The sequence below is a fragment of the Hoplias malabaricus genome, chromosome 5, assembly GCF_029633855.1.
Source record: "Hoplias malabaricus isolate fHopMal1 chromosome 5, fHopMal1.hap1, whole genome shotgun sequence".
Taxonomy (NCBI): domain Eukaryota; kingdom Metazoa; phylum Chordata; class Actinopteri; order Characiformes; family Erythrinidae; genus Hoplias; species Hoplias malabaricus.
In genome coordinates, this window is record NC_089804.1 from 26799997 (window position 1) to 26814279 (window position 14283).

Genomic DNA, 14283 nt, shown 5'->3' on the forward strand with positions numbered 1-14283 from the left:
CCCTGTGTCTGCGTGGGTTTCCTCCGGGTGACTGTCTGTGAGGAGTGTGGTGTGTTTTCCCTGTGTCTACGTGGGTTTCCTCCGGGTGACTGTCTGTGAGGAGTGTGGTGTGTTTTCCCTGTGTCTGCGTGGGTTTCCTCCGGGTGACTGTCTGTGAGGAGTGTGGTGTGTTCTCTCTGTGTCCACGTGAGTTTCCTCCAGGTGACTGTCTTTGAGGAGTGTGGTGTGTTTTCCCTGTGTCTGTGTGGGTTTCCTCCAGGTGACTGTCTGTGAGGAGTTGGTGTGTTCTCCCCGTGTCTGCGTGGGTTTCCTCCCACAGTCCAAGAACAGCCATTGGTAGGCGGATTGGCGACTCAAAAAAGTGTCTGCAGGCGTGTCTGCACAACATGGTCAGGAGGCATTTCCTGTCTTTGTAGTTGTAACAGCCTCTACTCTTTTTTGAAAAGGCTTAAAACTAGATGTTTAACCATATCCTGTAAATCAGATGTTGCATCGTATCATAACATTAGCTTTTAGACTCTATGCATATCATAGACCCACAGATGTTACCATCTACAAGTCTCAATCAAAGAGCTAATCAGACATTGCCATCTAGTGCTCACTGGTGGAAGACATACTGCATCTCTCAAAGTATTAAACCAGAGATAGGCATGTCATGGAGCTAAAATGTGACTCGAACGGTTTAATTGGGAACATTTCTATTTAATACTTTACTATTAAGTTTTACTAGTGCTATGACAAGTCTGTAAAAGGTAGCCAAGAAGCTGCTACATCTACAGAAAAGTGATGCCAGTCACTTGAGTGCCACTAGCCCTTTATGTTGCTGTAATATAAACATCCTGATTCTATCGTCTGCTACCGCTGTGATGATAGAACAAACTGCTCTAAAAGTTCTCCAGCTACGACGGTAGACTGATTAAATGTGATTGATCCTCAAAATGCCAAGGCAAAGCAGATTCAAGTTTGAGAGAAAGTTAACACAAACCCTCAAATATAATGAAAACGTACTAAAATTTAATCAACCATAAAAGCCAGAACATCCTTTGACAGAAACGCATGAGAAGAAATAGAGGAGATTTAGTACAATATATTTAAGCCTCAGAGACCTAAAAAAATCAGTCAGCATGTACCCAATTTTAACACTACAAAAGGCCCATAGTTGTGCATGTCCAAAAAAAAAAAAAAATACTAATATTAGAATTAGAGTATGCTATGGAGCTAAGAAAGCCAAGTGACTAAATACAAAATAGTCACAGGTTAGGGGTCAATATCCGGATGAAAACGTCCATGTTTGTAAATGGGAGAACAGCATTTATATACAGTTAATGCCAGCTCAGTATATAAACATTTACATAACTGATGTCAAGAAAGGAGCAAAAACTTGAAGAGGCAACACTTTCACTTGCTTTCATTTACAACATCGACATTTAAATCACAAGATGTGGTCATGCTGGTTGCCATTAGGATGCCTATAATCATATAAATTTAGTCATTTTTCCATGTCTTCAGACGAGCTGCGCTGGAAATAAAAAATACTGCTAAGTCTTCTTTGATTCCTTTCTTCCACCTGTCGTGGACAAGGTACGATGCCACTGCGAAATTGAGTTCAGCTGGAATTATGAGAAAGAATCCAACCTTTTGTGAGATTCGGTAGACTATTAAATGTTATAGGACCAAAGAACTGGCTTGTGACAGTCCTGTATCACCTTGCTCCTTCTTGATTTCAGACATTGTCCTCGTATGTATTCCTTGTATTGATTTTGAACGGTATTGAACTTGATGTACGTTTGTGATTTAAAGGTTTCCCAGGTCTGAAACGGTCTCGGTTCTCTGAATGAAATGCTGAGCGTTTCTCGTTTGTTTAATGGAAGAGACTTGACTTAATGTTCCTGAGGATTACTGAAAATGAGTTCTACTCAAACTGTGCTAAATGAAGGTTTCTCCTCAGATTTTCTGGAATCAAAGAGAGATGACTCCTCGTGTTCCCTCTTTGTGTATCCTGTTCTTCAGGTTTGTCGGTCAGCTGGTCCATAGCTTTGCTCACTGAGGATGGCAATGCTAGCACGTTCCAAAATGGGGCAACAGTTTTTTCATTACAGCATTCTGCAAAGTGGACAAAGGGGGGGGAAAAAAAGGATCACAATTAATAATAAAATAAATAAATAAACTAAAACAGGAAAAAAGAACAACAAATTTACAAGTGAATGTACCATCTCAGTAAATTTGAAGAGTTGTAAAATTAAAACTGGTGACCAGAATCGTTTTAGCTAGAATGTGCAACTGCTGCCCCCTTGTGGACAATATGCTTGGTCACTATGACGTTTGTACAATACATGGAGATTATTTTAAAATAGGTGGAATCTAAACTATGCAAGTGGAATGTCACGTGTAAAAAGCCATAAAAGACTGGCTTTTACACCTAAGACCAAGCAATCCCATTCTTATTTCACCCAGTTAACCTTCTCCTCCTCTGACAGAATATCATCAGATTGCACACAGCATCAGTATACTGGAATTTGACGTATGCGTGCTTGTGTAATATGAAAAAGAAATTCTAACAAAGCCTGACTCATTGGTACAAAGGGGATTTTGACATAATGAGGACATTGCGCTAAGTCAGCAGAACTTGAATTTAAGAATGACACAAGTAAATGTACCTAGCTTAGAGTTGTTGTCAGTACAGACCTCTACAGGAGCACACAGTTGGATTTCTTTTTGGCTTTCTTCTTTTCCACTGGTGTTTTTCTATTTATCTGTCTGACCAAGTCATAAAAAATCTGTAGGAAAAGAAAAATACCCAAGCTGTCAAGGAACACCACAGGTCTATGCAAAGAAAATGGAAAGCAGGTAGATGCTAGTGATGCTGAGAAACTAGTAGCGTGTGCTTACATCAAGAACATTGATCTTTGATTTGGCAGAAGATTCTAAAAAGGCACACTGGTTCCACTGCCGGGCCAGATTCTGCCCCTGTTCCTTCCCCACCACTCGTTCATCCTCCAGATCACACTTATTACCAACCAGGATCATCGGCACCTTTGACAAAGAAGGAGAGAGGGATAGAGAACATTAGGCATTACTCTTGTAGGGCTGTTGGTGTTACTTAAACAAATAAGCAAGCATACATTGCAGTAACAGACTTTCAAACAACCTTTGTCAATGTTGGGTTTGATAGCAATATACAAAAAAAAAAAAAAGTGTGTGTGTATATATATATATATATATCTCCATCCATTATCTGTAGCTGCTTATCCAATTCTAGGGTCGCGGGGGTCCAGAGCCTACCTGGAATTATTGGGCGCAAGGCGGGAATACACCCTGGAGGGGGCGCCAGTCCTTCACAGGGCAACAAACACACACACACACACACACTCACACCTACGGACACATTTGAGTCGCCAATCCACCTGCAACGTGTGTTTTTGGACTGTGGGAGGAAACCGGAGCACCCGGAGGAAACCCACGCGGACACGGGGAGAACACACCAACTCCTCACAGACAGTCACCCGGAGCGGGAATCGAACCCACAACCTCCAGGCCCCTGGAGCTGTGTGACTGCGACACTACCTGCTGCACCACCGTGCCGCCCATATATATATATATATATAAAATCATTACGTGTCCCTTTGTACTTATTTTTAACATTATTTCAGCTGCTGAGCGCCCCGGTGATCTGTTAGGTTTGTGTATTGGAACATGTTCAGATTCTGTACGACCTGTAAACACAGATCAATACTGTGTGGTCAATGCTCATGGCCTGCTTAAGTTTGGAGGTGGATAAGCAGCTAGGCAGCTGATGATCCAAAACACCAGTTAGACGTTAGGTTACACGTTAGGGTAATATGAGGTGATGAGATGAGGCCTCTATAATAAATAATAATAAAAAATATAACAATACAATAGAGAACTAAATGTATGTCAACAATGACAAGTATGAGAAGAGATTGCGCATTAGGTTTATAACAAATCTTATTGATTATAACAAATTGATTGTCTTGTTACAGAAAACATCTGAGCAGTGTGCCAAGCTTTGGTTGTAAAGTTAAAACGGCAAACGCTGTTTGTAAACTGTATGAACAATGTTTGGGGACAGAGGGGGAGAAGGAAACATTTTCAGCCCCGCCCATGCAGGATAAAAATCTACTTCCTGTCTGCGTCCTAGCTTTGATTTCCATGCAGTCGCTACAACCATCTCAGCATGTGTGCAGGGATGACACATCAATCTAAAACATTTCAAGCTTAAACATAAACATTCTCATATTAAACAAGTTTTACTGGACTGTAGCAATATATAAACAAATCATACTGATTAGGGCACACCTATTAAAAAAATAAATAAATTGGTTTTAAGGGGTTACGTATTAAGCTAACTTAATCTAAATTACAGGTATTTTATGGCTTTTAAGAAACACCACCTATTTTAAAATCAGTAGAAGCATCTTCTACAGTCAGTAAATGTTCTACCACAGCCTCCAGAAAAACTACAGGATGCTAAAATATTTTCTTCTCTCTCTACAGCCTTTTCCTTCTCTCTGTCTTTACCTTCCACCACCCCCATAGCCGTTGAACCATGGGCCCAGCAATGGGGTGTCAACTGTGTTTTCACTGGCCGTGTGGAGTATGTTTAAAATCCAAACAGGCCTAGGCCTAGTACAGTTCCCCAGAGGTCGACAGAGCTACAACAAACATTAGAGCACTGTGGCTCTATAGAGCAGACAAGGTGGAATGCCCTGATTCAGTACCAAACATTTGGGCCTGGTGTTGAGAAAAATGCAAGCATGGAGAGAATGTCGGCTATGTTTACATAGCTCCACCTTGAAGCCATAATTTGCTGTCAGTAAGTTATTGATTGTGTGTCATAGGTGCATAAATCTTAATGTAAATGAGCCTCCCAGAAGAAACAATATTTACTTTTGCACAACCTATGTATCCCTGGCAAGTAAGGGAAGGCAACACAGCAGAAATATAACACTGCGATAGTTAAAAACTATTTACACAAATAAATACTGTGTATATATAACATTGATAAGCTCAAAAGAGACATCATTCAGCAGCAAAAGTCGAATTATTTAAAATAATGTCCAAAGATTTCTTTGCAAATCAATGTTTCAAATGGAGAATATTCAATCAGCTTCTTGCTACTAGAGTTTTATGCAGTTGCTATACACGGGCTGTAAAGTTGCTTATAAATCATTCACATATTCAGCCAGCTAACCATTCTCCATAGAGAGGTGTCTTCAGCAGTCAAAAGGACGTTGATTCTTTCTAAAGGATGCCCTTTGCATCAGTGACACTGTGTGACTTTGCTTATGATATGGTACTGACCAAGCACTTACTACATTTTTAATTTAATCGCAATAACATCAGACTGCCCACCTCTACTTTCCTCTGCGCTTCCAGGATGAAATAAATCTAAATCTTCTATTTTTCCATCTCATTCTTCAAATGGGATCTTGGCTGGATATAGGATATAATAGAGCTCTAAATTCTGATCAAGCCACAGAGCTAGCATGAGGAAAGAGGAAGTGCAGCAGGCAGTGAAAAGGCCAATCATAACAAATTCCAACGCTTCTAACTGCTCCAGGCCACACTCCCCTGGGCTGGGGGCTTTATCCTGGGCTCAGTGCATTCCCTCCACACATGTCCAAAAAAGGGCATCCTCTGAGTGGCACAGCCCAGGGACGAGTGGAAGGGTTTAGGCTTGCTCCAGGCATTGGGCTGGGCACGTATTAAGCTATAGCATGGCAGGAATCTTCCACCTCAAAAATGTTTTAACTGTACCAAAGTGTGACGAAAGGCTTTGTCTAAATCATCACCTAAAGAACTTATTTCAACTCAGTTTCAAGGATCCACATTTCTATTACACTGCTCTAGTATTTCCTGCATCAGTTTCTCTAACATACTTACATCTTCTGTGTCTTTTACTCGTAGAATCTGTTCTCGTAGATCTTGCAGGTCATTAAATGTGGACTGTGCTGTGATGGAATATACAAGAGCAAACCCCTGCCCATTCTTCATGTACAGGTCTCTCATCGCTGTGAACTGCTCCTGTTTCAGGGAAAGAAAAATGACCAATTAGTGGCTTTTCCCTCCTGTACTCTTTAAAAGTGCTTATTAAAAACACCTTTAAATGTAATAAGGGTGTTCTAACATCTGCTTGTTTTTTCAGTCCATGTCAAATATAATTCCGTCCAACTGACTAACATTAGCCAAGGTCAGTTCTACTGGAGGAGCCTGGTGTTAAGCACGGTCACAGTAGCACAGAATCAGAGGTTATCAACAGGCACACATTACCTTTCTGGTTTGTAATTAAAGGATAGTAACCTTCCACACAGCCAACCACCGTGTAACTAAGTCATAAAGAGCCATGCTATTTAGTTCTTTATATTTTAGATCTGCTTTCAAGCTAAAAACCACTGACAAATGCCTGTAGACCTATATAAAAACAGGCAATGTAATGTTATTGATTCCTTTGTTCAGCTGTAGCATAGTGTAATACAGCTGTTTGCTCAGTGAAAGCATGCTGCAGGGAGTTTAACGCCACTTACTGTTCCTGCTGTGTCCAGGATTTCCAGCATACATTGCTGCCCATCCACTTCTACTTGCTGAAGAAAAAAAAAAAGAAAGAAAAAATAAAACCCAGGAAGTGGCAGATAGGTTAGGTAAGGACAAACTAAACCCAATCACGTGGGTGGAGATATGAGATGTAAAATAAGAAGAACAGAGGAAATTTTTACCTTTCTGTAAGAGTCTTCTATTGTGGGGTCATACTTCTCCACAAAGATTCCTTGGACAAACTGTACGGTCTGTGAGACAAACAACCAGATTTAACAGTAACCTAACACAGAATGTTTAATATCACTAGGGCTGTCACTATCGATTACAGGAGTAACTGAGAAACATACAGATTACTTTGTTCAGAAATCTTGTAAATAAGATAAAACTACATAGAAACCACTGGAACAAGGTAAACATCTAAATTAAAGGTGTTAAAAAAATGCATGTGTGTACTTGCATTAGGTTGTTTATCACTGTAAGATATTGTAGTAGGAAAATGAAAAGTGTGCATCATTATTTTGCAATGGTAAGATGCTATTCTTGATTCACTGAGAATGAATGCTTATAGGTAACTGTATTCCTGCACACAACATTGTGGTACAGAATGTTAGATTTACCCCAGGGGTATTTATATTGTGTGAACCATACAGAAAGTTTTTTATACATAATCTCTTCAATTGAGAGGACCATACGCAATTGAACAAATTAGCATAATCTGAAAATAAAACTATCATGTTTAGTAGTTGGTTACAATCCCTTTGTACTTCTTGACAGCCAGGAAGCTGTGAAGCACAAACAACTAATGTGTGTTGATATTCTCCCTTCTGATGTTTACCAGGCACAGAAAGCTGCCATTTTCATTTCCTTCTTTCTGCCTTCAGTAAATGAAAAGCATGCTTGGTGAGATAAAGCTGAGAGACGGACTTGTTGTCAAAAACCTCCTGCTTATGGTCCAGGGAAAAAAGAGTTTTTGGTTTTATTACCTTTTTTCAGTTTATTATCTGTTTTTTTTCCCTTTGCAGCATCCATTTACTATTGAGGAATTTTAGATCTGAACAGTTAAGATGCTTCTATTAGCTTCAAAATTCCTGCTGACAACATGACTTCAGCTGTCACATTACCAATTAAGATGAGAAATCATGTCTCTTTTTTCCTTCACAAACTTTAGACCCTAATTTACTGAATGACTTATCAGTCGAACAGAAAATGAGATCTGTATTAAAACTAAAAGCAATGAAATGGGAAAATAAATAAATAAATATATAAATGTGCAATTAATTTAATATTCACACAATAAAGAATCAAAAATGGACAAATTAAATTTGACAGCACTCAAGAATTTTTAATAAAATATACTGGAGTTCAGGATAAAACAAAACCACTGTGTCCTGTAAAATAAACTTGATTTTCAAAGTTGTATGACATTATACAAACTGATTAGTTCTAGACAGAGCACTCACCAGTGCAGACTTGCCCACACCTCCAGAGCCCAACACCACAAGCTTGTATTCACGCATGGCAGGGTCACTACTCAAAATAGCTCAGCAAACTAAAAATGAGACACAAAAAAAGACAATCAGTAAATATTTACATAGCGTTCATCCACTTTTGCCTACATCACAATTTTCATTCTTTTCAGACAACAAATTTAATACATTTCTGACAACAACTGTTTCTGATTTTCATGTTTTGCCCATTTCCTTCTCTCAGTAACAGCTTGATCTCCTCACATCACTTCTATGTGAATCGTGGCACAGAATTAACTTCAGAAAAATTAATAGCATTATTTTTGACTGAAAAATGAAATAAAAAAAGACTTGGAAAAAAAAGCTCTGACAACTGAAGAGTACTGTATGTGTGTTGGGGAAAGGCAGTCAGCCAGCCTTACAACAATGGGATCATCCTGGCGCGGAGCCCAGGGGTGGGGGAGAGCAGGACCATGACCTTAAAAACACAAAGCAGCTGTGGCTTTGGATGGAGGTGTGTGGTCAGGGGCGATGCAGCTGGAGTTGGAACTGAGGCCTGTTGCACCTCTGGTTCCCTATGACATCACCCTATATCACTGTATGCTGCTCTCTACACAACGCACTGAATGTTGATAGATATTAAAGGAGATAGAGAAGAAACAGTCTGAAATTATTAGTGGTAAGAGACATACGAATTGTAGATGATAATTAAAACAGGTAACTTAATGCACGCTTTGAGCTGGGGTCTACACCGTTACAGCAGAATGGCAGAACATATATAATCACACCTTGCACATACCCAAATACACTTTATAATATGAGAAAGCAAAAGTATTCTGAGAAGTAAGAGTGTGGGGCAGCAACGCTGAAGGACCTGTTACCTATAGAAAAAAAGCCTAAACCTAGGAATGGTCAGAAGACCATTATTAAAAGCCACAATAACGTTTCTTCATCCTCCCACAAATTAGTGCAAACTTAAATGAGCTTGAAGCTTAAATGCAAAAAAATAGTTTGGTAACCTATCCCAGCGCCACCTCAAAACAAACCCCTGTAGGCGGAACTGTGACTCCATTGGCAGCAGCACTAAATGATGGACAGCTAACTCTGGCTGCTGATTGGCATAATAAAAGTGACGACCAACGAGAAGTGCACTCTGTTGAGGAGTCGTGGAGTATCTTTCCCAACTCCGGCTGAGGAAGGTCTGAACACTCACACCTCAAAGATAGGGGATAAAACTGTGGCACAGCACTTGTCCAAATACGGGACGGTTGGTGACTCTAATCACATCCCCTCACGGTCCAGCTCTGAATCCCACTCGCAGGAATGTGCATTTGTGCAGAACAGTCAGAAAGAAGTGTGTCCGCTACAATCACCAGCAGTCAGATCACAACAACATTTACAAAGTGTGTTACAGGAGGAGGAGGGACTGTGAGCTTGCCACCTAGAGGAAACAGAGGCTCGGATTTAAGATCCAGCCCAAATTACCTAACAACAGTCTAAACAGAATCACTGGGAACAATGTAACTAAACACACTGGACTGGGTACCACAGCATTGCAAGACAGGTGGTTAAGTCTATGCATTAGAAATTACATAGTTTATCTAAATGCCATGTGTAACAAACCCACCATTAAGAAAATGTGTAAATGCGCTGACCACCTGTATCTTTTCAACCAAAACCAAAGGTCTTACAGCAAAACACTACACCCACATGGACTTTCCAATATGTGAAATTTTAAAACAGCAGATTTCACAATGTCCCACTCCGACACTATTCTTTTGTGTTAAACTCACAGCTTTTCCTTCTTCTATCACTATCTAGCCTAATTCTGAACAACCCTGAGACATACTTTTTCCATCTAAGGGTGGAGAGTAGGGAGAGGCTAGCTATTCTCCATCAATTCATGGGATGAAAAATCCCTTTAGGGACTTTAAAACCACAGCCAGAAGTATCTGCAACACATCTGCCCCACTGAAATTCTCAGTAATCAGTTGCAACAGCTTCATATGAGCCAGCTAATAGCATTCAACAAGAGGCTCAGAAACCAAATGAAGATGAGTGTGCTAAACTGGTGAAGTTAAGAATTTAGGCAGCTCAGATTTCCAGCAAATAAGCTTTTTTTTTGTAGCTTTCATCTTCAAATAATCTTAGGAGCAATCTTGTGCCATGTTCATGTTTTCAGCAAATTAAACCTAACCATGGAAACATGTCTTTATACTTGATCACATTCTAAAGGACTGCCAAAACCATCAGTGATCTCCATTGACAGCAAATAGCCCTTAACATTGCTTGAGTTCAACTTCTGGAAGAAAACTACAGCCCCAGAAAAATAATAACTGTATTCTGAAGCAGGGGTTACACTGGGGACTCCTGTTTAGGGGGAACATATTCAAATAACTTTAGTTTCAAAAAGGAAGAAGGATATGCAGTGACTTTATGCCTGCAAAGGCCACCTGTGCATGACCTAACGGTTCTTCATTTGTCCGTTAACAAATAAACAAGTCAATAGTGTAAACAAGTCAAAATGTTATTATTTAAGTTAAACAGGCTTGGTGGTTCAAAAATATGTATGATCATTATATGATTATTCAAAATAAAGGCCTCCTCTTCAAGACCCAATTTCATGCCAATACACCAGGTTTTTACCCAGTATTATGTCAAAGATATTAGACGCCGCTTTGTGTCACAGATAAAGTATCAGGAGGAGCAACCGGTGAAGAATGCTGTGAGCAGCACTGAAGGACGAGGAACATGACATGTCAGCCTCCAGAAAACTTAACAGTGTGTTTCATAAATTGCCATTCTAACGTTAAAAACAACTTCTCTTCAGTTCTAAAAAAAAGATCCAAAACAAATCAGTTATATGCCTGAGGCTGAGTGATGATTATTTGTTATGTGCTGCCTTATTGGACCTGCTGACTTTTAATCAACTTTTCATTCAGCAAATGCTGTATGATAGAGGCTAAGCTCTCTGACAAAAATTCTATTCATGAAAAGAAAACCACAATAGCAAAAATCACAGTCCAAATAAAATATAACCAAGTAATTTAGGTTATATGTTTTTTTTTAACCATAGGAATTGGCTTACTGACTAAAACTCCAAAAAGATGCAGAATACATGTGACCTAATAAACAGCTACATGAAAGAAAAAGAAGATCATGAAATTCAAATGCCACTTTTGAGCTCCCCCTAAAAAGTTTCCCCTTTGTCAGCCATTTTGTCCCAATGAGTCAGTATGAGAAATAACCAAACCAGCAAATCGTTATCCCATCAAGCTCAATACGTTAACTGAGAGCTCATATCTACAAAAATCAAGAATTGTGGCCAGGTTTCCGTTTTTCAATTTGAAGTGTCAAAAGCAGGTGGGGGGGGGGGGCTATATAATGTGTCACTCATGTTTGATAAATCACATGAAGCCCACCTTCTAATTCTTCAGTTATCTAGTACACAACAAACATTTGGAATAATGAGCAATAAAGTGCAGCAAATTAGAGATTTATGAAAAAATATTAAATAAGTGCCCTTTTAGGACACTGGGACACAATGTTCAAACAAGCAACAGCTTACCATATATTATACATACAACCCAAGCCGCAAAATCCCTTGAGTAACATCTCTACTGGTTTAAAGTACTGAGGCATGGAGACTCCGTTCATAATCAGCTTTGCCTGATTACAACCTGCAAAATACTAGATAGGTCCAGGCCTGTCCAGAATAGTCAGCCTTCGGTGCGACAGGAAACCCACCTAGCATTACTGTGTCTTGTCACTTCCTCTAAACCTCTAAAGACCAGATTTGGCTAAATGAAAAGCAGAGATATGTCATATGGTTTGACAACTTACTTACACCACAGTGTCTGGTCAGCTAATTTAGGTCATATGTGTCACTAGTGATGGCTCAACAAACAGTAAATCAGAGAAGGAAGTGGAATGGAAAGCTGCCTTCTCGTTACTAAAGGAGCTTTTAAACTCTAAAGTGGAATAGAATTTTATGCTAAGGATAGGTGTGTTTTTTCTCCAAAGAATAAGTATTGATCAATGTATATATATATATATATATATATATATATATATATATATATATATATATATATATATATATATATATATTTATATTTATATTTATATATATACACACACACACATACATAGTCAATGTTAAATTTTTGTAACACGTTCAATCTAGGTCTACATCTCAAAGCATTTCAATGAGTGCTGGGTCTGTAGTTATTCCAAACTACGTATATTTATCTGTTTAAAAAAAGCACTTAAGAATAGCAGTTACAAAAATGCTGTGAAGTATAAAACAAATTCACATCTTTAAGCTTTAATACCAGAGTTCATTCATTCATTTTCTATAACAAATTCACACTCTTCAGGTACAGGGTGGGTCCAGGGCATAGCAATCACTGAGTGCAAAACAGAAACACACACTGGACAAGGTTCCAGTTCATCACAGAGCATCACACAGTGATCCACTCACTCAAACACACCTGTGGACAAGTTAATACAGCCACTCCACCAACTAACTTATGTTTTTGGACCGTGACTGAAACACATGCAGACACCAGAACGCACCAAACTCCTCACAGACAGGGAACCGAAACAAACCCTGGACCCTGACGCTGTGGGCAGCGACTCTAAATTTAAATCCACTGTGCCACCAAAACAGAGTTCAAAAAAATAATAATTAAAAGATAAAAATGTGACACTTAACACTGTCTCAAGCCGTTATCGTTGCTATAGGAAGTCAAGCTCTTGTTTCAGATCTGTTAGAAAAAAAAATCCACAGGTGTTTCTGGCCATCCTTCCACTGAGAGAAAACAGCTCAACTCTACAGATCGTCAACTATATGGACCTGTCTAGAAGCTGTTACTGAGAAATGAAATACAAGCAGATTTATTATTATTCATCTAACACATGTATCCGCTGAGTTTTAGAGCCCGTGTCTTAATATAATTGAATAGGTTTGCGGTCAGTTTGACTGTGAGAAGCAGAAACCGTAAACAGGTTTTGAGGTAATTGAAAAGTCTCCCATCAACGTTCTTTAAAGCAATGTAATGTAAGCAAGTCTCATGGAAAACGAAGATAAAAGAACAGAGTAAACCCTGAAAAATGAGCATATCTGTTGAGAAGTGCGTGTAAATATGTTACTGTCAAATGTGTATCACTTATCCCTGCTGTTGAAAAATGACCAACTACAGTGCAAGTGATATTTTGTTAGAAACTATACTGTTTTACATCAGTACTGTATAACATGACCTAAATCGCATTTGGACCATTTAAATTAAATTCATTCAGAGACCTCGAGAAAAGCTAGCACATTGGCTATGAACAAAGCGCAAATCAGAGCATAAAGTAGACTGTCTAAGACAATTGTGGTTTAATATTGGCAGACGGTAAGTTTAAATTAATATGAATTACAGTTAAACCTTACTGTTTTGTAAAGACTGACTGCCGCCTTTAGTTGCTAATCACTTAGCTTAGCAGAGCTAACGTTAGCTACATACCCCTCGCGCCTGGCCCAGAATTAACGGAAAAACTTCGCGTCTTTGGCTAGAGTTCCGGAAAATTCCCCTCCGCTCTGAAGGACTGTACCATACCACGTAGGTTACAAAAGGAGACCTCCGTGTGATACAAACAAAGCTTCGTTCAAACTCAGCAATGTGTTAAATGCTGATAAATTTCACTCGTAACTCCAGTGGAGCCTCCTTCTTCCACAGTACGCTCTGCTGTCACCCCACAGCGGCGCTCTCACCTCTCCCGCCCGCTTTGGCAAAGTACCACCTATCTTCCCTATGATTGGCTATCTGCGTCTCACCTCCTGTGCTACGATTGGCTGATTAAGCAGACTGCGGTGAGAGTAAAGCAGTGTAGCGATAAGAAAGAAATACTATCCAATCAGAGAGCAAGTAATGGACCACTGAAGGCCAATCAAAACCCTAAAAAGGCGGGACTTATTCTAAACGGGAGGGATAAAATACGTTAATAAAAGTCTCAGAATTGTTTCTAGTTTAATGTGCACTGTGCGATTTTATACTACAAATTAACTGAAAACTATGAATAACATATTGTTTTAGGAATATGCGTTAGCGTTACTGCATTTTGTGCCTGAGAAATTCTGTCTGTAAAATGGCCTTCCAGGATACGTTTGTTTTGGTGTGGTTCACCTGCTTGGCTGCTGGATGTAGCCTTGACTAATGCATTAGTGCACTAGTAGCACTTTTCTACTAACAAAACTCCATTCAGGGGTCTTGGAACT

The 14283-nt window shown here is 39.4% G+C and overlaps 1 protein-coding gene across 2 annotated transcripts; it reads right to left on the minus strand.

Moving 5' to 3' along the window:
* Window positions 1–993: 993 nt before the first annotated feature.
* On the minus strand, window positions 994–13782 carry rap1ab (RAP1A, member of RAS oncogene family b). Of its 2 annotated transcripts, none has more exons than XM_066671133.1 (8): window positions 13532–13782; window positions 8016–8104; window positions 6735–6803; window positions 6546–6602; window positions 5905–6045; window positions 2890–3033; window positions 2686–2777; window positions 994–2103 (listed from the first exon to the last, which is right to left on the minus strand). In XM_066671133.1, the coding sequence occupies exons 2-7, from the start codon at window positions 8070–8072 to the stop codon at window positions 2688–2690; spliced, it is 558 nt and encodes a 185-aa protein (XP_066527230.1). In that variant the 5' UTR covers window positions 8073–8104; window positions 13532–13782; the 3' UTR covers window positions 994–2103; window positions 2686–2687. The 2 variants fall into 2 exon arrangements, with proteins under 2 accessions (XP_066527230.1, XP_066527229.1); XM_066671132.1 differs by having other exon boundaries at window positions 995–2103; window positions 2658–2777; window positions 13532–13781.
* Between the last annotated feature and the right edge of the window lie 501 nt (window positions 13783–14283).